The following is a 24,329-nucleotide window of genomic DNA, read 5'->3' on the forward strand; positions in this document are numbered from 1 at the left end:
TTCCACTGCCTGTCGAAGTCTTAAACTCCTTTCAAAGATGTCAGTGAATGAATTATTGATCAACAGGTATTTATTATGTTCACTGAGTACCTACAGTATATAAGGATGAAGGGAGTTCATAGTCTAATTCCAGTAGGAGGACAAATACATAGAAGGACATAATTTTAATGTTATATGGTAGGCTTTTTTATATAACAGCTTTATTGACATGTAATTCACACACCATAAAATTCATCCTTTTACAGCATACAGTCCAGTGGGTTTTAGTATATCACAGAGTTATAAAACCAACATTACTATCTAAATTTCATTGTCCTCAAAAGAAACTCCGTGTTTTTTGTTTTTTGTGTTTTTTTGAAACTCCAAATTTATTAACAGAAATTAGCCATTTCTCTCTCTTTCCCAGTCCCTAGAAACCACTAATCTACTTTGTGTCTCTATGGATTTGCCTATTCTGGGCATTTCATATAAATAGGATCATATAATATGTGGCCTTTTGTGACTGGCTTCTTTCATTTAACATAATGTTTTCACGTTTCACCTAGGTCGTGGCATGTATCAGTACTCCATTCATTTTCATGTCCTTCATTCGAGATCATGTCCTATGTATCTGTAACTTCTACAGAGAGATTTACTGATATCAAAAGAATGCACCCGTTAAACTTTCTTTGAACAGCTTTATATTTTTTTTATAAAGTTTATTTGTTTATTTATTTAGAGTACACGAGCAGGGGAGGGGAAGAGAGAGAGGAAGAGAGAGAATTCCAGGCAGGTTCTGCACTGTCAGATCTGAGCCAAAATCAAGTCGGTTGCTTAACTGAGCCACTCAAGCACCCCTGGACAGTTTTAAACTAAAAATGGCTCTAGGGGCACCTGGGTGGCTCAGTCGGTTAAGTGTCCGGCTTTGGCTCAGGTCATGATCTCACAGTTCGTGGGTTCGAGCCCCATGTCGGGCTCTGTGCTGACAGCTCAGAGCCTGGAGCCTGCTTCAATTCCGTGTCTCCCTCTCTCTCTGCCCCTCGCTTGCTCACACTCTGTCTCTCTCTCAAAAATAAATAAACATTAAAAAATTAAAAAAAAAAAAAAAGAATGGCTCATTCAGGGGCTCCTGGGTGGCTCAGTTGGTTAAACATCCAACTTCAGCTCAGGCCACAATTTCAATGTCCGTGAATTTGACCCCATGTCAGGCTCTGTGCCAACAGCTTGGAGTCTGAAGCCTGCTTTAGATTCTGTCTCCCTCTTCTCTTTAGATTCTATGTCCCCCCATTCACACACTCTCCCTCTCAAAAATAAAACAAAACTATAAAAAAAAAAAAAAAGAATGGTTCATCCAGGGATGCCTCGGTGGCTCAGTTGGTTGAGCACTTAACTTCGGCTCAGGTCATGGTCTGGCAGTTTGTGGGTTTGAGCCCAGCATGGGGCTCTGTGATGTCAGAGTGGAGCCTGCTTTGGATCCTGTCTCCCTCTCTCTCTGCTCCTTCCACATTCATGCTCTCTCTCTCTCAAAAATAAACATTAAAAAGAAAAAAGAAAAAAGAATGGCTCATCCACCCCCCACCTGCTCTCTCCCCACCAAAACTCTTCTAAATTCTCAATCTATAGGCAGTAGCTCAGGAATCAGACTCCAGGACAGCAAGCAGACATGAGTCAGCATCAGACACTCAAGTCTCTCTCTCTTTTTTTAAATGTTTATTTATTTTGAGAGAGAGAGAGAGAGTATGCATAGGTGCATGAGCAGGGAAGGGGGAGAGAGAGAGAGAGAGAGAGAGAGAGAGAGAGAGAGAGAGAGAGAGAGAGAATCCCAAGCAGGCTCTGTGCTGATGGCACAGAACCCCACCTGGAGCTGGAACTCACAAACTGTGAGATCATGACCTGAGCCAAAACCAGGAGTCAAATGCTTAACTGACTGAGCCACTCAAGCACCCCTCAAGGCCTCTTTCTATCCCCTAAGTTGCAACCAAGATGTCTTTTCCCTACCAAAACCTTAACGATAAAGGTCATTTTCACCAAAACCAGCTACATAGACATCTCTGAGTCCCATCTAGAAAGCCTATCATATTCTCAGAGGGAGCACACTTTCTGGGTAGTCATGGACACAACAGGGAAAGAGCATTGGGCTAGGAGCCAGGAGACCTGAGCTCTGAGTACAGCCCTTCTGCTAATTAGCTATGTCACCTTGGTTGGGCAAGTCACTTACTTCTTTGGCCTCTTGTGAAAAGGAGGTGGAACAAAATTTACAAAAGTCTCTTCCAAATATGAAAATAATAAGCCTTGATGACAGATTTAATGCTTGTTTTAACTACCATGTTATTTATAACTGTTGTAGAATATTATATCCTCGATTGGTCTCAAGTATAGTTCATAATACATGGTTATTTTGTAAGCAAGCTGAGGTATAAAATGCAGGCTATTTTATAAAATTTAAGGTGTGATATTACTAAAACTATTAAATCAGCTTACCGTAGCTTTGTTTTTGTGGCTTCTTACTGGCCATGTGTATGTGTTATAACCCAGTTTTCACAGGGAGATAGGTTTTGCTTTGTGACAGTCTGCTTTATTTTAGTTTATTAATAAAATTTCTAAAGTACAAATGTGGTTCGTGTTAAGTACAGAGTAGTAGCTAAATGCAGTCTCTGGTGTCAGACTACCTAGGTATAAATCCCAGCTCTGCCAGTGCCCCCGATGCTGTTTTCACCAAGTTCTTTTTTTTTTTTTTAAGTTTATTTATTTATTTTAAGGGGGTGATGCAGAGAGAGAGGGAGACAGAGAATCCCAAGCAGGCTCTGCATTGTCAGCACAGAACCCAACGCAGGGCTCAAACCCATGAACAAGATCATGACCTGAGTCAAAAATCAAGAGTTGGACGGTTTAACTGACTGAGCCACCCAGGCTCCCCACCAGGTTATTCTCAACCTCTGGTTTCATCAGTTGTAAAGTGGGGGATTTAAAAAAAATGTACTTTTACCTTATTTGGTTGTTGTGAGAATCACATGAGATAATATATATAGTGTCAATTTAATAAATAAAAGCTATTTTATTGTTGTCATTTATGTTTATTAAGAGAAAGATCTTCCTCCTGCCCCCTTTCCCATCAAGTCCACTCTTTACAAGGAGTAAGTGCTAATGGTGTTTTTTTGTGTGTTGCCTTTCAGCATGATGATCCAATTCAAAATATTGTTTGCAAAAATGGATGCTGATTTAAATAGATTCTAAAGCAGAAATACAGATTTGAACAGGAAAGGGATGTCCTATTGCTGAGAGCAGTGCTTCTATTTTGGAAATGTTATTCTTCTAAGGCCAGCATAATTGATGGGTACCCTCACCAAACATCTTTCCCAAGTTCAAAGCATGAGCAAGTTCTCCAGGTTGTTACAGTGCATAGAGGGATGACAGTCTGGCTCAGTCAGAAGAGCATGTGACTCTTGGTCTTGGGGTCATGAGTTTGAGCCCCACGTTGGATACAGAGATTACTGGAAAACAAACTTAAAAAAAAATAGAGTGCACATCAAAAGTTTAATAAATGGGAATAAAACCACCCATCCAGTGACCATTGAGAGTCTAGAATTTTAAGAAAAGAAAGCCATTGCCTACTTGAAATAAATAATTTGGACAGAATTTTAAGTATATATTCTATTGTGGTAATCACTGAGGGCTTGACTCTGGGAAGCATCATAGATGGATTTGAGATTTCAGTTAAATAATATACAATTTATCCCATACTTCTAATTTAATTTGAAAAGAGAAGCAACAAGATTGAACTAGGCTTCGACCTTTCTGAGTCAGGTGGCCCGAGCTGGTGGGACTGCGCCGAGGTGCTTAAAAGCCTTATTAAAAATGTTGCGATCCAGGGGCGCCTGGGTGGCGCAGTCGGTTAAGCGTCCGACTTCAGCCAGGTCACGATCTCGCGGTCCGTGAGTTCGAGCCCCGCGTCAGGCTCTGGGCTGATGGCTCGGAGCCTGGAGCCCGTTTCCGATTCTGTGTCTCCCTCTCTCTCTGCCCCTCCCCCGTTCATGCTCTGTCTCTCTCTGTCCCCAAAATAAATAAAAAACATTGAAAAAAAAAATGTTGCGATTCCCCATGAAGCTCTACTTACACCCAAGTTTACCAGGAGATTTGGGTAGCATGAGGTTGATGGGCTTCATGACTTATAAAATCAGGGTTACTGATTAAAAAAAAAAAAAAAAAGTAAAGCTTTGAAAGCTCTGAGTCCTGCACCTGCTCACGGTCATCTTTAATCAGCTTTACTTGAAGTACACAGCAGAGGGACTATCAGCCTGACTGTAAACTTCAGGAAGCTCTGTTGGATGGGAACATGGAACATCATGTGTACACTTGTAGGAGTGTTGTTTCCTTTGTGGCTTGAACAAATGTACCTGTGAGATACACTTAAAAAAAGATTGAAGTAGGACTTTAGACTAAATTTATTTATTTATTTATTTATTTATTTATTTATTTATTTATTTAAGTATTAGTACGTGCATGTTATTTGTAAATGAGGAGGTCACAAGAACAGAAAACAGCTGGAAGTCGGTAGTGGCTGCCTCTGGGAAGCAGGAATCAGAATTCAGGGAGAGACAGGTAACTGCAGTTTTTTTGTTATAAACATGTAGAAGGATTAGACTTATAAAATGACATATTTGGTTTTTTCTAATGTTTGTTTTTGAGAAAGAGACAGAGCGTGAGCAGGGGAAGGGCAGAGAGAGAGGGAGGCACAGAATCTGAAGCAGGCTCCAGGCTCTGAGCTGTCAGCACAGAGCCCGATGCAGGGCTCGAACTCACGAACTGTGAGATCATGACCTGAGCCGAAGTCGGTCGCTCAACCGACTGAGTCACCCAGGTGCCCCTAAGGTGACATATTTGAATTACTTTAAATATATATTAATTTTAAAAACACATGAGTTTTAGGGAAAAGTTTTTTAGTATACTCAATGTACTAAACTCACGACCCAAAGATAAAGAGTTGCTGGCTTCACTGAGGTAGCCAAGTGCCCCGAAAAATCAATTCGTTGATAATTTTCAGAAGGGATGGAGGCAGTGACTTCAAAACCCTGGTATATGACTTTTTCCAATAGGAGATTCAATGAGACAAAAAAGGACCATGTGGAGGGGTGCCCGGCTGGCTCAGTCGATGGAGTGTGCCACTCTTGATCTCAGGGTTTTAAGTTCAAGCCCCACGTTGGGTTGAACTTAAAATATTTAAACAACCACTCCTGTCAACCCAACTTGACTTAAAAGATAAGGTTTGCTGCTATGCTTCCCTCTCTAACAGGATTTTGGGAGGGACAGGGATGTGCTTCTGGGCAAAGGGCATGAGGCCAGGAGTAGGGAGGAATTCTCTAGGTGGCATAATTCCTTTGTATGCCAAGTTGAATCTGTCGTTCCCAAGGAGAAGGTTCATCTCGTCTCGATTCATGGAGAATTTCCCTGCATATAATTTTTCTGTGTATTTTCCTACGGCATGGGAGTCAGTAAAGTCTTGTTTAAATGTTTCAGCCTGCTTTCAAGGCTAGAGTCAGAAGGTTAAGGCCTTTGTGGTTGTCTGAAGACACCCCCTCCCCACCTGGATATTGCTCTTGAGTAGTAACTTCCTGGTACTCATGTTTGTCTTCTTTAAGGAAGACACTTCTTTTTAAATTTTATTATTATTTTTTTTATGTTTATTTTTGACAGAGACAGAGCACAGACAGAGACAGAGCAGGGGAGGGGCAGAGAGAGAGAGGGAGGCACAGAATCTGAAGCAGGCTCTGAGCTGTCAGCCACAGAGCCCAATGCGGGCTCAAACCCATCAGCCTCAAGATCATGACCTGAACCGAAGTGGGATGCTTAACCAACTGAGCCACCCAGGCACTCCTAAGGAAGACACTTCTTTATACATTTCCTCTAAACTATGAAGTGTACATTGTCATCATCCCAATTTTTACAGGCGAAAAACTGTATCCTTGTGAAGCTAAGGAAGACATTCAAGGGCAGGAGGTAGCAAATGGCAGGGCCAATTAATAAACCCATACTTTTTCCATACAAACCATCTATAATAGTTGCTATAATAAAGGTTCAGACCAGTAATTTGTTTAAATATGTGATGCACAGAGTAATTCACAGAAAATTATAATGTATCTAATTATCTTGACCATCACTTCCTCTTACCGCTCTATTTCAGAGAGGTTGGATTTGTCCATGGAATATAAAATGTGATCTTTTACAACTGTCTCTAAAACAAATAACTAGGAAATATCAATGGCTTGTGGTAGCCTCAGAACACAGGCTTTTACTTTGATTTGCTTTAAAAAAAACTGAGATATAGGGGCGTCTGGGTGGCATAGTCAGTTAAATGTCTGACTCTTGGTTTTGGCTCAGGTCATGATCTCAGGGTGGAGATCTCAGGTTCAGTGAGATCGAGCACTATTTCTGGCTCCACAGTGAGCATGGAGCCTGCTTGAGATTCTCTCTCTCTAAAAATTAAAATAAATTTTAAAAACGCATATAATTCATATGCCATAATATTCATTTTCAAGTGTACAATCCAGTGGTTTTTAGTATATTCACATGTTTGTGCAACCATCACCATTATCTAATTCAGGAACATTTGTTTCACTTTTTTTTTTTTTACCATTACAAAAGTTTATTTTACAAAAAGGTTCAATATGCAAATGCACATGACCTGATTTTTATATCGTAGGAAAACAGGTGCTATGGAGAGGGAACATGTAGAAGCAGTTGATTTCTTCCAGTGAACACACCCATTGTTTATACTTGTTCCAAGGCTCTAACATGATACTATTTCTTCATATCATCACCATTCCAATATTGTTCTGTTGCCCACTGGTTGACATCTCCACACATTTCATCTGTCACAACATTTATAAAGGGATTGAACCCCCGCAATATTTTTTGGACACGTCTGCCAACCTTTCATTTCTTTTTTTTTTTTTTTTTTTTTTTTTTAAGTAGCTCTCCACACCCAGCATAGAACCCAATGTGGGGCTCAAACTCACAACCCTGAGATCAAGATCTGAGCAGAGATCAAGAGTCAGATGCTTAATAGACTGAGCCACACAGGTGCCCCTGCCACCATTTAATCTCAATGATAAGTTCTTGTACATAAATTTTTCAACTCAGATGGGTGAGCTTTGCTGTGGTACCTATTGGTTAGCTCAAAGATCCATACTTTGATTCACTTTTGAAGGCTCTTTTCTAACACATGCAAGAGAACAACTAGGTATGTGCAGCTGAGAACTCCAAGAAAGATCTAGAGATCTCAAACAAAACTGGAGCCAGCAAATGTAATGCTACTGTAGTCTTAAAAAGGGAATTGTATGACAAGTTATAAGAATATGACATATAGATACCACTGTGTCAAAGGTCAGGCCATGGTAGACATGTTTGAATTTTGTCCAGTTCAAGAGCGGCTCTCTAAAAGTGATCAAAGGAAAAGGGTCCAAGGAATATAATGAAGATAATTAAAAGAAGAAAAGTAAGATTCATAATGAAAGCTTTAAAGAGCTTGGAGTAATTCAGTCTAGGAAAGTTATTTAAGAACAAACTTGGGGCGCCTGTGTGGCTCAGTAGGTTAAATGTCCAACTTCAACTTCAGCTCAGGTCATAATCTCAACAGTTCGGTTCATGGGCTGGAGCCCCGCATCGGGCTCTGTGCTGACAGGTTAGAGCATGGAGCCTGCTTCAGATTCTGTCTCCCTCTCTCTGCCCCTCCCCTGCTTTCTCTGTCTCTCAAAAATAAATAAACATTAAAAAAAAATTTTTTAAGAACAACCTTAAAGTATATAAGAGGATTGTTATACAAAAAATGTGATGACCTTTATTTCCTTCTTTCACTAAGGAAAAGACAAAGAAAATGGATTCCTTCTACAGGAGGAAGGATTAGGTTAGCATAGAAAGTCATCAGAGCCTTATTAAACACCAAATGGTAGTTGCAGCAAAAAGTCCTCCGAAATTTTTTTAAAAAGTTTTAAAAGTTAAAGGATAGTATAGGGGCGCCTGGGTGGCGCAGTCGGTTAAGCGTCCGACTTCAGCCAGGTCACGATCTCGCGGTCTGTGAGTTCGAGCCCCGCGTCAGGCTCTGGGCTGATGGCTCGGAGTCTGGAGCCTGTTTCCGGTTCTGTGTCTCCCTCTCTCTCTGCCCCTCCCCCGTTCATGCTATGTCTCTCTCTGTCCCAAAAATAAATAAAAAACGTTGAAAAAAAAAAATTAAAAAAAAAAAAAGTTAAAGGATAGTATAAAAAATTCCTTCACCCAGATTCACCAATGTTATCATTTTGCCACATTTGCTTTATCATTTTCTCTTTTCTGTATGTATATTTACAATCATTTGAGAGTAAAATTATTTATATGAATCCCCCTTTATCCCTAAATACTGGGTATTTCCTAACACAAAGCACATTCTCCTGCCAAGCCACAGTAATATAAAAATCAGGAATTTAACAGATACAATACTATTTTTTAATCTATAGCCCTTATTCAAATTTTTCCTATTGTCTTAATAATGTCTATTAAATTAAGAAAAAAAAAGTTTTCAGGTCCAGGGTCCATGTTGCATATAGTTGTCATGTCTCATAAATTTCTTTAACCTGAAATTTAAAGACTGAGTTCTTCAGTCTTTGTTCTTCCCTTAATACTGGCAAGTTATGTAGCCTGTCTTGCGATTGGGTCTCTGCTGCTTTAAAAAACAAAAACAAAAGAAACAGATTCTCATTTGTTTTGGGAGTTTTAGGTGTGGTCTTGAGTGAAGATCACAGGTAAATGAGCCATTCAAGGCTCCTTCCAGCCATTTCCTACTGCTTATTGTTACTAAACCAGAATTATTCTAGATGGTGGGGATAGACAATAAAACATATTTGTATTCAGAGCTGCAATGTATTACGTAGATTTTGTTTCCTCGGCATTCCTGTATTTTATGAGAGTTTAATGTCTTTAACAAAATTAGGTTTGGTGAAGAATTAGCACCTACTCTTTTTAAACACTTGAGACTTAAATTCCCGGTAGACTACCATTTTCAGAATTTCACCTTCGCAATGATGAACTATGCCCTCGCTAGGAAACAAGAGCTGCAAAGATGGGTGGGTGTCACTCATTAAAATCTTTCAACAAATATTTGTTGAGTGCCTCGTAGGTGTCCAGCTCTGTTCCAACCCTGGGAATACATTAGAGAACAAAACAAAACAAAATCCCTGCCCTTGTAACCTAATTGTCCAAATTTAAATTAAAAAAATCAGAGCCCAGGGACCCGACTTCCTTAAACAGGAAGAAGCCAGCTCTGAAAAGGGGCAGCTCGGTGATTCAAATCGAATATGGATAACGCCGCGGAATCCCCGAAAAACGCGCGGATAGTAAAGTTCCCAGTTTATCCAAACGCGCTATACAAATGATTAATCCGAAGACCAGAGGCCACAGAGGACAGGCGGAGCAGGACTTCAGAACCGTTCTAACCACTTTCTCAGCCACAGTCCGCCGTCCCGCCTTGGGCCTCCGGGCGGTTGCGGCTCGCGCTCGGGTCCGCCCCGCAGGGGCCACGCACCCAGCCCCGCGTCCCCTCCAGGCGGCACCTCCCGGCCCAGGCAGAGCCGAGCACCTGGGAACCGCGCACCGAGAACGCCCCGCGGGGAGGCGGCTCGGGGGAACCGGCTCCTCCGGCGGCCTCGCCCACTGCAATGCAATCTGGGTGGTTTTTCCAGGTCCCTCCCTGTCTTGTTCCGCGCCCAGTCCCTGCCCCCGCAGCGCCTGCGGGCCGGGGAGCGCGGCTCGGGGACCGGGGGTGAGGGGCGAGCCCGCCGAGAACCGCGGGGGGCGCCTTCCCCACCACGCACTCTGCGGTCCATGAACTGAAAGCACTCGCCGCTGGAGCTCGAGCTGCGGACGAGGATGGCCCCGAGCACCCTCGTGGGCCGGTGAAGCGCTACCTAGCCCCAGCCAACGCCCGCTCTCTGGGGACGCGAGCTGCTACCTGCGCCGCGGGCGGCAGCGCCACCGCCCGCACAGTCCTGCCGGGAAACGCAGCGGCGCGGCCCTGGGCTCCTCAGACTCCCTCCTCCCTGCCCCCCGGAACGCTCAGCCGCTCCCCACTGTGTCCGCGCTGCCTCGCGGCGGGGAAAGCGCGCTCTCCCGCCTTCCCGGACACGCATCCCGACAGGTTCTCAGATCTGTACCCGGAGCGGGTTCCGGCAGTGACTATATATATGCTTGCCTGATTTCACACCATGAACACAAAGGGCTGGATACCTTGGGCCCAACTAAGTAATACTTCGGACCGATTTCGGTTCTCCAATAATAGAGAAGTTGGAAACCTAAAACTCCAGGAAACGTCACCTCTGGCTCTTTCCTCTCCCACGTCAACAGGTCCCAACCACATTGCCTTCTGACTTGGTGGCTGGGTGGCGATAGTGGGCTCATAAGCCTCTGTGCAGACCTAGCTTAGCTAGAGAAGGGAAACTGCTCGCAAAGTTGGCCAAATCGACACATAAGTACAAAGGCAAAGGTATGAGGAGGGACGTAGGGGTCAGAGCTGGGGAACTGAGGGAAAATTTGCTTTGGCCTGATTTAAGAAAACATTAGTGTGTATGTTTTATTTAGGGCCCAGAGCAAAACAAAGTTTGTGGGCCCAGCCATGGAGAAGGTTCTAGTCTCAAGCTAGCAGCCAGAACCAAACAAGACGTGGCAATTAAGAAGTAGAAGAGAGACAAGGAAGTGGGGTCCATTGTGCCTAAATTTCCTCGCGGGGACTCCCTGCTCCGTAGCGCGCAGCGTCTGCGCCTTTGGGCGAAACTTGGTGGCTGGGTGTGCTGCCCCGGGCGTCTGGCTGTGTCTCCAGAAGGTGGGTAGCGTCCCGGAGTTTGGAGGAGCTCGGGCCTGGGCTCTGGCCGGGAGAGAGGGAGGGCCCACAAGGTTTCACCTACTGTTTGCACTTAAAGGTGTGTTGGGCTCGGGAGCGGCTTTCCCGGTGCTTGGCAATTGCCCCTGCCGCTTCCCGGCTATGGTTGGCCGGTGCCTCCCTCCGCGGTTCGCCCTCTTGGGGCGCCGCGCCCTGAGCAGCTCCGCACCCCAGGCTTCACCTCTGGCCTGTTTTCTCCTCCCTGCGCCAGGCCTTTTCCCTTGACCCTTTAGAACCCCCGGCTTAGTTCCCCCACAGTCGACATTTTTCCATGCCCCCCATCCCTCTCGATTACCTCCAAAGGGGTGACCCCCACAAGCGACTCCGGCCCTCCCCTCCGTGCCCTTCACCCCTCACCCTTTTCCCGTCTGGCCTCGGCTACCCTTCGGGTGGCAACCGTCTCTTCCCCGCCCCTCACGTCTCCCCCTCCTTCCTTCTCGCCCTCCTGTCTCCATTCATCCAGCCATTGTCTCCCGCCCCCTCCTCCCCTTTCCCCAGGCGGCCTCCACCCCCACCGCTGCCACGTCGTAGTTTGAAGGAGCCAATGGGCCGGCGCCGCCAGGTGTCTCTTACCTGCACCACGTGGGGGAGGGGGAAGGGGCGGGCAGGTAGAGCCACATCCCAAAACAGAAAAGCTTTCAGCCATTGCGCGCTCCACCCGGGGTGCAGCCCAGCTCCTGGCTTTTTGCATAGACGCACGGGCAATTGAATACAAAAAGGGCAGGCCTCCTGCGCCCTCCTTCCCACCCCCTTCCTGCCCAGGGTGTGGAGCACCGACCAGGTGTGGGCTAGGGTGGTTGGTTACCGCCTTTTGCACCGGCGGCGGCGAGGAGGGGGGGGCGGGCGCTCTTTCTTCTTTTTCTCTTGGAAGAGGTTTTAGCACGGGTTTTCTCGTTCTCACTTCCACCCCGCCTCACCGCCTCCCGACCCCCCTCTCCCCCTCCCCACCTATCGTCATGACGGCGTCTCCGGATTACTTGGTGGTGCTTTTTGGGATCACTGCTGGGGCCACCGGGGCCAAGCTGGGCTCGGATGAGAAGGAGCTGATCCTGCTGTTATGGAAAGTCGTGGATCTGGCCAACAAGAAGGTATTCCTCCAGATTTCTGTCCAATTGATAGGAGTGGGGCAAGAAGTTTATTGTAGAAGTTTGGAGAGTCGGTAAACAAGTGCTCTCGTTTAGCCACTTATGAGGCTGGACCCGAGGCCTACAGAATCCAGAGTAAAACCAAACTTGTTGGCCAACGGCCTGGGAACCGTTTCAGTAATCTGAAATCTGGCTCAGGTGGAGCGGCCGGGCGCAGCCGAGCCAGGTTCTCTGCCCGTCGGGGGACGCCCCGCGGAGCCGGGGAGAGATCCTTGGGGCTCGGGTTCCCACTTCTGGGCCTTTCCGACCTGATCCGGGTGGGGGTGGGGCCGGAGGCAGGGCCGTGCCGACCTCTCTGCCACCGGAGCCGCTCGCGACGAGTGAGCTTTGATTCTGTGGCCAGACCCCTGCAGCCGCGCTGGCCGCCCCAGCAGGGGAGCGAGGAAGGAGGGTGAATATGGAGGCTTCCAAATTGAGGAAGGGGGAAACTGACCCCAGTTTCTTTCCGCCCTGGAGGTGGGACAGTTGCATGAAGTGCTAGTTAGACCGGATCAGTTGGAGCTGACGGAGGATTGTAAAGAAGAAACGAAGATCGACGCGGAAAGCCTGTCGTCCGCGCCGCAGCTGGACCAAGCCCTTCGACAGGTGACAGCCTTGGGCCGCGCGGTCCACCTTTATCCAGGCCACCCCGGCGTCCCCCGCAAGGCAGCCCAGCCACACCAGGTCCCACGCCCTCGCCGGCCGGTCCACGCACATCCCCGGGGCAGAGTGGCAAGACGCCCAACCGCGTGGGTGGAAACCCGGCCTTGGAGGCCGAGGTGGACCTCGTGGGAGGAGGTCGCTGCTCCTCCAAGCCTCCCAGCCCCTAGCGTCGTGGGCCCAAACTCGCTAGTTTTCGAGTCTTTCCTGGGGCTTCAGGAGCAGTCGGGTTTTACCAATTGAATGAGGAGCAGAGGTTGAATCCTAGCGCCCCCATCCCGAGGCCCAGACGCCCGACGCGCCCGTCCTCTGCGGGGCTTTGGGTGTGTGGCTCAACGCTAGGACAGAGGGCGCTGTAGTGTAGATGAGCGGGTGGGCCCCGCGAGGCGTGCCAGAGGCGGCCCCAGTTCGGTGGGAAGCTGAGGGTGCCTGCTTGGCTTCAAGCTTCTGAACTCCTAAAGGCACGGTTTGGGTTCCCTTATTACTTCTTCAGTGGCTTTGATCCTAGCTGGGGAGGGCTTGCAGACCCGAAGACATAGGGCTGATCGTTGGGTCACTGTGAAACTGGTGGAACCCCCTTAACAGAATTGAGGTGACCTAAAAACCTGCTGCTTCCTGGGTCTGACGGGTACTGGATCAGGGATAGGGCGGGGCGCTAAACACCTGTGCACAGGTGCGTGTCCGGTGCTCTCTTGGCCTGTGCGCCAGGACATGAGGTGCGAATAAATAGGGGAAAGTTATCATTTGGGATTGTGTTCCAGGGAAAGTGTTGCCAGACTTCCCAGAGGTCTGTATACCCATTAACCACCTTTGCTTATCAGAAACTGGCATCTTTCTTAATCTTGAAACATCCGAACATAAAATAACACCAGGGAATGATGTAATCTGAAGGCAACCTGCTGATGAAACGAGACCCGACTTAAAAGTCTTGAATGTGGATTTAGCGCAAAAGTAGACGGGGGCACTGAAGGGAGAATGTCTATACTAAATTCTCCTGCGGGTGAACTGTGGGTTGATTGAAAAGCTTGCCAATCCAAAGGATTCTAGACAGCTTGTGGGAACGGAGCCTTTCTTTCTAATGTTGCCCCAGCACTGGTGTCCTCTTTTATGGCAGTGTGGTTTTCGTTGGTTACCAACACGTGGGGCCACTTTGCCGGAGTTTGTAAATCCTGCTTAAGTTGCATCCCTGTGTCTTGTTTACAGTTTAACCAGTCAGTAAGCAATGAACTGAATATTGGGGTTGGAACTTCCTTCTGTCTGTGTACTGACGGGCAGCTTCATGTCAGGCAAATCTTGCATCCCGAGGCTTCCAAGAAGGTAAGAGTGCTGGCTTCTGGGAGAATGATTGGACCTTCCTTTGGGGGTGACTGGAGGCTTTTTTTTCCCCCCATGGTTTATCCAAGTTTCTCCATTTTAAAAAGATGTATGTCAGGAGTTATTGTTTCCTGGCAGAATTTCAGTTTGAGAAGATAACAAAGGAATAGTGGTAATGGTTTCACAACAGTGTGAAATGTAGTTAATGCCACTGAACTGTAAATATTGTGTTGTGTATATTATTGAATGTTAAAATGGTAAATATTGTGTTATGTATATTTTACCACAAAAAAATCATGACCCTTTAATAGAGATCTTTGAGATTGCAGTAATTTTATAGATACCTTCTGGTGACTTAACAAAAGTTTCTCTTTTTGTTTTATGTTGTTTTTGAGATGGTTGACATTCCCCCTTTTCTAAGCATATTAGCTGAATTTTGACATGTAAAGTAACAGCAGGTAGGCAGGAGAGAACATTTACTTTTAAATTTTAAGACATTGTAATATTCCCTTCTGTAGAAAATGCTAGAAAGGAAGGAGCAAAGAAAAATAGTTTAATTAAACCTTGTTAATCATAACTAATTTCATTAAAGAGCTTTGTACTGTGTAAAGACCTAGTCATATAACTAGTGAAACATTAATTATAGCATACTGCACTTTGACTTAAAGTAAATATTCAAAACTAATTAAATACTGTATCATAACAGTAGGGTCAGCCTTCATCTTTTACCTTTGCTGGTCTTTCTGACATAGAAAAGGGTATGGAGTGAAAAAAACATAATCTTACTGTAAAAATGTGACTCCTCTCTGGGAAGAATACTGAGGGGCTGTGGGGAAATGGAGACAGCAGAGGGCAGCCCCAATGTAGCCAATCATTGCTAATATAGTTGATCTTATCAACTTAATTAGTTTGAGCTGTAACTTTTTTATTGTGGTAGGCAAATACTGAACTTGAAAAGATGAAGTATTTTCAGGAAACTGGATGAAGCAAGTCTTCAAAGAAAGATTCAGACTGACAATTGATGTCCCAAGTATAGTGACTAGTCAGTACAGATTTTTCTTTTTACCTCACTAGGGAAATGGAAAGAAAGGAGTTAAACATATGATGACAATTTCAAAAATTCAAGGGAGAAACTCAAGTTCCTAGATCTTAAAGGTTGAGAAAATCACTCCTCTTATAGCAACTTTTGTAATAACTTGGCTAAAGGGGTGGCCATGGGGAGTGTTTTTTGTTAATTAAATGTTAGACCAGTTGCTATCCCCTTGATCCAGAAATAGATATATGAGGATTTTTTTTCCCCCTTTCAAATTCTTTTGGAGGGGGATAAAACTTAATACTTTCCCTATTTGGCTTGAGGAAAACAGCTGTTTTTGTTATTTTAGATGGGCTGCTTTAAAATGTGGGGAAACCTCCAGAGAACAATTGAGACATTTTCCTGAATCACTTCTATTAGGATTTTCATAAAGAAACCTGAACCAACTTAGTATCCTAAAACCAGAAACTAATTTAGTATCATAAAGGAATTCTATTCATGGCAGGGGGGAAGAGGGAGAGAAAATGGTAAAACATAATAATCCTGCCATTCAGAAAACAATATTATTATTTTTCTCTAATATGAACATATTTGAAAATATTCTTCCAGGTTTTTGTAGAAAAGCCTCATTTTTATAAGGAGCATTCATACTACACACACTTTTTAGCCTATTTTATAATTAGTATAACATCAATATCTTTTGTAGGAATTAAATGTTAAGTATTTTTAAGTGGATACAGCTATTTAAAATCTTTTATTGTAAAATGTGAGTTATCAACAGGTTTTAAATGAACATTTTTGTAGATAATCCTGAAGGTTTCACCATTTTTTTAAGTAACTGTTTTGAAAACTCTGACCATGGTACAATGATATCTATTTCATTTTTTTAAAGATTTTATTTATTTTTTTGTGAATCTCTACACCCAACATGGGGCTTGAACTCACAATCTCGAGATCGAGTTGTAGGCTCTACCAACTGAATCAGCCAGGTGCCCCTGCCAGACATCTATTTTAATTAAATAATTATATTTAATTATTTAATTTAATGAGCAGGTGTACATCTGATAGATCCAATGAGGAAATCTGAATAGAAAGAGACATTGTATAAATGTTATGGTTGCAAACATTAAGTCTTTATTTCCTTGACTTTCTAATGTATAAGTAGGTAGAAATTCCCAGTAAATCAGCAGAAACTATTTTGAAATTGTAAGAAAAATCTAAATTCAGTTTTAAAAAATTCATCTTTGACAGTTATTTGATGGGGTTTTTTCCTACTAAGGGAAACAAAAATGCATTAGTACAATATTTGCCCAGACAGTTGAACTTGCTTAATAAGTACGAGAGTAGTACTAGTAGCTAAGAACAGTAGGTAACTATTTCTTCTTTACCCTTGAGATTTGTGATATCTTTTTTTTGTTTGTTTTTGAGTCTAATTTGAGTTCTCAGGTATAGCTAGAATATTGGTCACAAAACTAATGGGGGACTATGATTTGGCACAAAATCATGCTTTTTAGGTAATCAGGAATTAACTATCTTGCTCTGATTTTAGTATAAAAATATGAGTGTTATATGAGCCTAGTATTTAACTATGTTTTGTAACTGAATCCTATATCTGGGTAGACACTGTAAATATAAGCATCTTTATGAGAACTGAGAGGGCTAATGTTGCTGCCTGAAAATATAGACTGTATGAAATGATTATGGCTGAAAAGAGTGTAATTTTATCAAGTAGAAAATGTATGACAGCCCAAATATAGCTTCAGAAGTGTTTTGAATGGAATGTGTAATGGAACACAAATGTAATCTGTTGCCTTAAAATAAGATAATTATTTTCCATGACACTTGTATATAGGATATAATACAGTACTAGAAAATAGTCACTCATATTTAATTTTAAAAATTAATTTTGGTAAAATATACTCCATGCAATTCTTAGGTTCCTAATTATTAGAGAAACATTAAATTCATTGAGTTAACAGTGTCTACCTTGTCCTTCCTCAGAATGTATTATTGCCTGAATGCTTCTATTCCTTTTTTGATCTTCGAAAAGAATTCAAGAAGTGTTGCCCTGGTTCACCTGATATTGATAAACTGGATGTTGCAGCAATGACAGAGTGTATCCTTTAAGTGATTACCCAAGAATCCTTTGAAAAGGTAGCTCCAGATAAAATGGCAATTCAGGAAACTTTAAAATCCTTTTGTTAGTGTATGAATGAAATTGACCTGTCCAAAATTTGTCTACTGTGCTAGGAAGAACTAATAGTACAGTTATAGGCATCTTTCAAAGTAGCTTTTATTTTTATTTTTTTTATTTTAGAGAGAGCGCCTGCACGAGCAGGGGAGAGGGGCAGAGGGAAAGAGAGAATAAGAATCTTATTCTTATTCACGGAGCCTGATACAGGACTCGATCCCATGACCCTGGGATCATGACCTGAGCTGAAATCAAGACCCCGATGCTCAACCAGCTGAGTCCCCCAGGAGTCCCTCAAAGTTATGATTTAACTAATTTAAATACTGATTTAGTGTGATGGATTTAGAGTTGGATTTTTGTGAGTTGAACATATCTAAAATAGATTTCCATTTCACATTATGGGAGTGTTTTTGGTTTTTTGGTTGATGAAGAATGTGAAGACTACCTTCTTTGATAACGGATTCCAAGGCCACTTATTCTTGATTATCTTTGTTTTAGGGCTTATTTTGACACCTTTCAAATGGATATGCATTTTTTTAAATAGCGGAATATATGCTCTTTACAAACGTTTCATTGGTATTTCTTTTAACCCTCCTTGGGTTTCTCAAATACATATGGTGATTATAATGAGTCCTCTTTTGAGATGGTACAATGAGGTGGGGACTGTACCCCAAAATCCTTTCATTACCAAAATAGCATATTTGATGCAATATGTATCCTAAAAGTAAATTTTATAATCACAAATCTTGTAGTCATGAATGACTGACTCGTCATCTTCCATCCAGTAAGTTTTAAAAGTGCTAACTAATAAGCAGTCATGTGCTAACATCAGATGTGAAGTTGAGTAATAGAAGGGTTGGGCAACTTACCCAAAGCCACTATGAGAACAAACTTAAAATTGCATTTAAGTTCTTTCAGGAACCTGTGGGTCATAGATGTTTATTCTTAAACTTTCTCATTTTTTAGGAGCCAAAGCCTGATTCTTGTTTTATTTCAGAATTTCCTTTCCTGATTGGAAAATGTTTGCATGTTTTTCTTAACCCCTTGTAAGCAGGTCAAACCCATTATGTCTACCTTCTTTCTGGAAATAGTTAGCTGGAAATTTGCTTTAGCGTCCCTAGTAGTGCTGGGAGATGGATGTAGTAAGCTCATTTTGAGGGAACTTTTGTAAGAATTAAAAGGTTTGGACACCAGAAAAATTCTTACTGATTGTTTTGTTGGTTTGAATGCTGTATTAGCCTGCTAGGGCTACCATGACAAATACTATATAGACTATGTGGCTTAAACAACAGAAATTTTATTTGCTCACAGTTTTGGAGTTTGGGAAGTCTAAGGTAGACAAAAAGAGATCCAAAAAATCAATAGATAGAGGGAAAGTCTAATAAAGTTATCTTAATTTAGAAAAAGACAATTTGAGTAGAAAAGGCAGTATATTAAGAATTGTTTATCCTTGATAATTCAGTATCCTCTTTTAGCAAAGAAAATCTTCCCCTAGTGATTATAGGTCACATGGTAGTAAAAATTTCCACAGCTACAAGCAAGAGATGCTTATATTTGGGTTTTTTGGTTTTTCTCAGTGTGTTGACAGTTCAGGGAAAATTTAAAAGTTCATCCTTTTTTTTTTTTCTTTCTCCTTGGCTTCTTGTGACCTTCACGTGTATAAAATTTGGGGCTATTAGTAAGCATTTTCATTGTGGTGATCTGGACTTTTTACTTGCTCTCTGCTTTGCACTGGTATATAGTACTTTGTAAAATAAAATTGAATTATCTGACATTAAATTTTTTTTCGTTTTTATATTTGAGAGAGAGAGAGAGAGCATGAGCAGGGGAGGGACAGAGAGAGAGAGAGAGAGAGAGAGAGAGAGAGGGAGAGGGAAACACAGAATCCAAACCTGGCTCTAGGCTCTGAGCTGTTAGCACAGAGCCCTATGTGGGGCTCGAACCCACCAACCTGAAGATCATGACCTGGGCCGAAGTTGGATGCTCAACCAACTGAGCCACTCAGGCACCCCTGAATTATCTGACATTTAAGTGAATAGATATAGGATGCTATGACAATTATTGTTGTTTTCTTGTCATTCATGTTAATCCTAGCTCTAAAACTATTGTTGGTGGTTCTTTTTCAAGTGCCATGAAGATGAAAATCAGAAATATTTGACTATAGTAAACAAAGAAATTGTGCATAAAGCAAACTTGGACTCCATTTCAGACATATCACACTTGGAGTATGATCTCATGGCCCTTTAGTAATGCATTCGTTGGAAAAACTAAGGTATTTTCTTTTTTTCTTTTTTTAAGTTTATTTATTTTGAGAGAGAGTATGTTCAAGTGCATGAGCAGGGGAGAAGCAGAGAAAGAGGGAGAGAGAGAATCCCAAGTAGGCTCCACACTGTCAGCACAGAGCCTGATGCTGGGCTCGATCCCATAAGTCGTGAGATCATGACCTGAGCCAAAACCAAGAGTGAGCTCAACCAACTGAGTCATCCAGGCACCCCACTATTTTCTGTTTCTTAAATAGCTTAATTATATCCTACTTCCTTTGGGCTTACATTGGAAAAGTCTTAGATTTATAGTTTTATTACCAATCAGAAAATTGATTTTAATCTTAAATGTTCTTATTAATGTTTTATCTGCATATTTTTTCCCCACTTAATGGGTAAGAAATCTTAAGCTTTCCTAACAGTGGTTTTTATTTTACATTGCAGCTGTGACGAGTTATTGTATGACTCCTATTCAGAGGAATCATTATTTCCTTGACTAGACCACCAAAGTTCCCAGCTCAGAAAGTCATAATGGGGCTTCTGGGTAGCTCCGTTGGTTAAGCATCGACTCTTGATTTTGATTCAGGTCATGATCTCATGGTTCGTGAGTTGAGCCCCACATCAGGCTCTGTGCTATTAGCACAGAGCCTGCTTGGGTTTCTCTCTCTCTTTCTCTTTGCCCTTGCACTGCTCATGCTCTCTCTCTCAAATAAATAAACTAAAAAACACAAACAATCATACCAAATATGACTATCTACTTGTCCTTATCTATGCATAGGATTTCTACAATGTCTGGACCAAAGAGTTCTTTCAGTTCACTAAATATTTCCCTTTCTAATATGGAAATGACACTGAATTTGGAAACCTAAAGATGATCATTACACATCCTTGATGGTTTTGCCAAGTAGATGGAGAGTCATTTGCTCCTGAGGGAATGAATACCTGTTGGACCAGGTAAACCAGCAAGGGAGGGAGAGGCTCTTGCCAACCCTTGGAAAGGAACAAGTAAGAGAATATGTAGCTTTACTTTCCTGGGAAAGTTACTTACCTTCTCCAAGCTTTACTTTGATCTCAGGTATTCCCAAATGAAAGCTTTGTAAACCACTAGGAGCTATGTAAATGTAAAAGTATGACCACTTTGATAAGAAAGGGTTTAGGAATTTCTTGAGTGCGGTTATCGTCCTTATTTTAGTGCTTATTTCCCTCTTTTGTCTTTGTGTTGGTTCTGAGACCACTTCTGGTGTTAGTTGTTGGGTCTCTCTGAGTTCTTCAAGTTGCAGTTTTGTTACCTGCTTTTTAAATTATGCAGTCTCAGCAGACAAGAAGACCTCATTTAGCAGATGAACGATGGGTAGCGTTTTGTAAGCTTTTTATTTAATCAGGTGAGGTGGTGAGGGTGTGAAATAGGGATTGAGGCCTCAATTTTTATTTTTTATTTTTGGAAGAAATTATCTTAGATTTTTTTGGAAACAAATAGTTTTCTCCTGTGGAAAAGACCTTTCGATTATGGGACTATTTGTATAAATGACTTCTTTTATCCATTTAAAAGAAAGAACCCTATTTTCCCCCCAGTGGTGGATGGAATTACTTCCTCTTGGTTTCTTAACCTATTTTTTCTTTGCTTTGTTGTTCATGAACTAATTTGTTTTCATTAATCAAGACCTCTTCCATTTTGTTTATTGTACTTAGCCTTTGGCAAGAACTTTTTAGTGAAGTCTGGCCTTGTAAGGAGAGCAGTGAGCACTTGTGAGTTAAGTGCTTACTGTATGTGCCTCCAGCAGCCTCATAACCAGTGGGGGAGTGTCGCCCCCTTTTTACAGCTGGGAAAACTGAGGCTTAGAGTTAGAAGTGTCAGCATTTGAGCCAGAGTCCTTCTGAGGTAAAAACCGTGCTCCTTAACTAGGGGGTAATATTCTAGAATTTACAGAGCTCACTTGAGGGTGGTGTTACATGTTAAAATAGATGATCTCCCTTGTAAGTTTATATTCTGTGTTTCCTGAGCACGTGTTGAACTATTCAGCAAGAAAGAGGAGTGAATAGAAATTTTGTAAAATTTTTATCCAGTTGGATCCGTAGGTGCTGTTTATTATTAGCAAATGCCATTTCACCAGTACAGCTTTCTATTATCAGGATAAAAAAAAAAAAGTCACTAAACCACTCTTGTCTGCCTGTCCAAGGGTTAGTAGGGGTGTGTGTGTTTCACCACTTATTTTTTTAATAAATGTGTCATACTCATGTTCTCCCAATCACTTTTTTTTTTAATGTTTGTTTATTTTAGAGAGAGAAAGAGACACAGAGCACAAGCAGGGGAGAGGCAGAGAGAGAGGGAAACACAGAATCCAAAACAGGTTCTAGGCTCTGAGCTGTCAGCACGGAGTCCAGTGCTGGCTTGAACTCATGAACCCCAAGATGCTTAACCAACTGAGCCACCCGGGTGCCCCTGTTTCACTACTTCTTGATGAGGGTGAAGGATTGTATGTGTGTATGCATGTGCTAACACAGTGATATTGGCCTGTTTTCCCATATATTAAAGATCAAGATAAAGCCTTACCAGCAGAATGGTTGAGAACACAAGCTCTCAAGTCAGATTTATTGGGGGTGAATTTACTATACCTCTTAGCTTCATTTTCCCCATCTTAAAATGGCCATGCCTATTATAAGGAATAATAAGAGGGGCACCTGGATGGCTCAGGTGGATGAGTGTCTGACTCTTGGTTTCTGCTCAGGTCATGACCTCCTGGTTCAGGGGATTGAGCTCTGTGTCAGGCTCTGTGCTGGTGGCAGAGAGTCTTCTTGGGATATCCTCTCTCTCGCTCCCCCTCTCCCCCCTCCTTCCCTCCTTCCCCCCCACCTCTGACCCTATCCTGCTCATGCTCTCTCTCTCTCAAAATAAATAAACATTAAAAAAAAGAAGAAGATAGTATATGCAAACACGTAGCCAGTGCCTGGCCTCCCACACACTTTCCAATGTTGCTGTGATTATTCGAACCTCACCAGGTTGTTGGGGATGAAGAAAAACAGCTTCAAAGGACTTCCTTGTTGATTTAAGACCTTATTTAAACTATTTTACACTTGAAATTTTTTTTTAACTTTGAGCGAGTTTGGATATAGACCTTTTAAAGCCTCAGGTACATGTTAGTACAGCTAATCTTCAAGGTTAACTTAGCTTCTCCAGTTGTAAATAGTGTGTGTGGTTCATTCTGCACTTACTCGCTTATTCTGATAAATCCAATTGCATAAACCTTCATTGCCCTTCTTAAAAGGGGGAGGGAAGTACCAAATCCTCCTTGGTACTTTTTTGCGTATGAAAAGGATTTTAAATATCGTCAAGTGTACAGTTAAGCTAGGTTAGTAGTTGACCTTGTTCACTGGAGGGGGAAAATTATCTTTGGCATCTCATCGGCATGATATGAGCCAAATCCGCAAATACTCTGGTTTGTGGTCTGTAGTAAGTGACTAGAAATACTGTATATTCTTGGCCAGCACTCAGAGTTATGTTAATTTTGTGTGGTTATTTTAATTATAAAATAATTTACTTTTAAAATCGGAGTTTGGGAATTTCAGGACAATTTTTTTGGTTTGTTTTAGATGGCGTTAGAAGACTTTGTTACCATAGAGTCTCTCTTTTCCTAATTTGTTTATCCCACATACGTGTCTTTTTCTAAAGTAGACATTTTCACTCTTTTGTGGCATCAGCCCATACTTCTATTTTATTTCTTTGAGATTACAATTGAGTCATCAGTTTTGTGTTTTGTTAAAATAATACCTCCTGAAGTAATATTCGTTAGGATCGGTCTTATTTTTGCCCTTCTTGGAAAGAGTAAGCTTCTGGGAAATACAGTTAGAAAACTATGGGTTTTTAGATTCTTTTTCCAGCATTTTATTACTGGTATGAAAAAGTTTTTGTTGCCTTGGCTGTTAGTTCTGTTTGACAGTGGCATTCTTGATTTGCTTTTTTCAATTTTTTTTTTTTTACGTTTATTTATTTTTGAGACAGAGAGCATGAATGGGGGAGGGTCAGAGAGAGGGAGACAAAGAATCTGAAACAGGCTCCAGGCTCTGAGCTGTCAGCACAGAGCCCGACGCGGGGCTCGAACTCACGGACCACAAAATCATGACCTGAGCCGAAGTCGACTGAGCCACCCAGGCGCCCCATTGATTTGCTTTTTTCAAAGCCTACTTTAGTATGAAAGGTTACTTACAGAACCTATTTTTTTTTAATTATGGAACTCAAGGGTAATTTATCACTTGCTTTTTCCCTTCTTTCCTTCACATAATTGTAGGAAATTCAGTTCTTTGTTGGAATACTAATCCAACTTTTCTCTTGCCATATTGTTTGTTATTCTTTTTGTTCATTAGCATAGGTATTTTATTGTAATATGTCTGGCAATTAGGCAATTGGTGTTTTAAATCAAAGAGTAAGAATAGAATGGGAGGAAACAAACTTGTCTTCTGAAGGGCCTATGACAGGAAAAAATGGTGTGGGGTTGGAATTTCTAATTGGGATGCTATTATAATGTAGCTTTAGCTTAAAAAAGAGGTTACTTAAAAGTGAAAATTAATAACCAAATGTGTATTTTTAAGCAGTCAGAAAAGGTAACTTTTTGGCTGGATAAGCTAATAGTGGCGAGTTTTTGGTGATTCACCCCGCCCCGAGAGAGTTAGCTAATATTGATGAACTCTAAAATCTCACACTCTGAATTCCACCTTCAGCTATGGTATAAGTTTGGGTCAAATCCTGAAATCTGTTTCACTGAAAAGAGTGCTAAGGAAAATGTTCCCCCTACTCAGATGAAGGCAACAGCTGGACTGCTAAGGAAAATGTTCCCCCTACTCAGATGAAGGCAACAGCTGGACTGTAAGCTCA

At 42.2% G+C, this 24,329-nt stretch overlaps 1 protein-coding gene across 5 annotated transcripts in view; it reads left to right on the forward strand.

Moving 5' to 3' along the window:
• Positions 1–11,420: 11,420 nt before the first annotated feature.
• Positions 11,421–24,329, forward strand: part of ESRP1 (epithelial splicing regulatory protein 1) — a 66,273-nt gene continuing 53,364 nt past the window's right edge. For 2 of the 5 annotated variants that reach the window (XM_058698593.1, XM_058698597.1), the window contains exons 1-4: positions 11,423–11,967; positions 12,481–12,609; positions 13,867–13,980; positions 17,012–17,126. In XM_058698593.1, the coding sequence (XP_058554576.1) occupies positions 11,836–11,967; positions 12,481–12,609; positions 13,867–13,980; positions 17,012–17,126 (490 nt within the window). In that variant the 5' untranslated portion in view covers positions 11,423–11,835. Of the gene's footprint in view, positions 11,968–12,480; positions 12,610–13,866; positions 13,981–17,011; positions 17,127–24,329 lie in introns of all 5 variants that reach the window. The other 3 variants (XM_058698595.1, XM_058698596.1, XM_058698598.1) reach the window with 3 other exon arrangements.

Source organism: Neofelis nebulosa, chromosome 14, assembly GCF_028018385.1.
Source record: "Neofelis nebulosa isolate mNeoNeb1 chromosome 14, mNeoNeb1.pri, whole genome shotgun sequence".
NCBI lineage: Eukaryota > Metazoa > Chordata > Mammalia > Carnivora > Felidae > Neofelis > Neofelis nebulosa.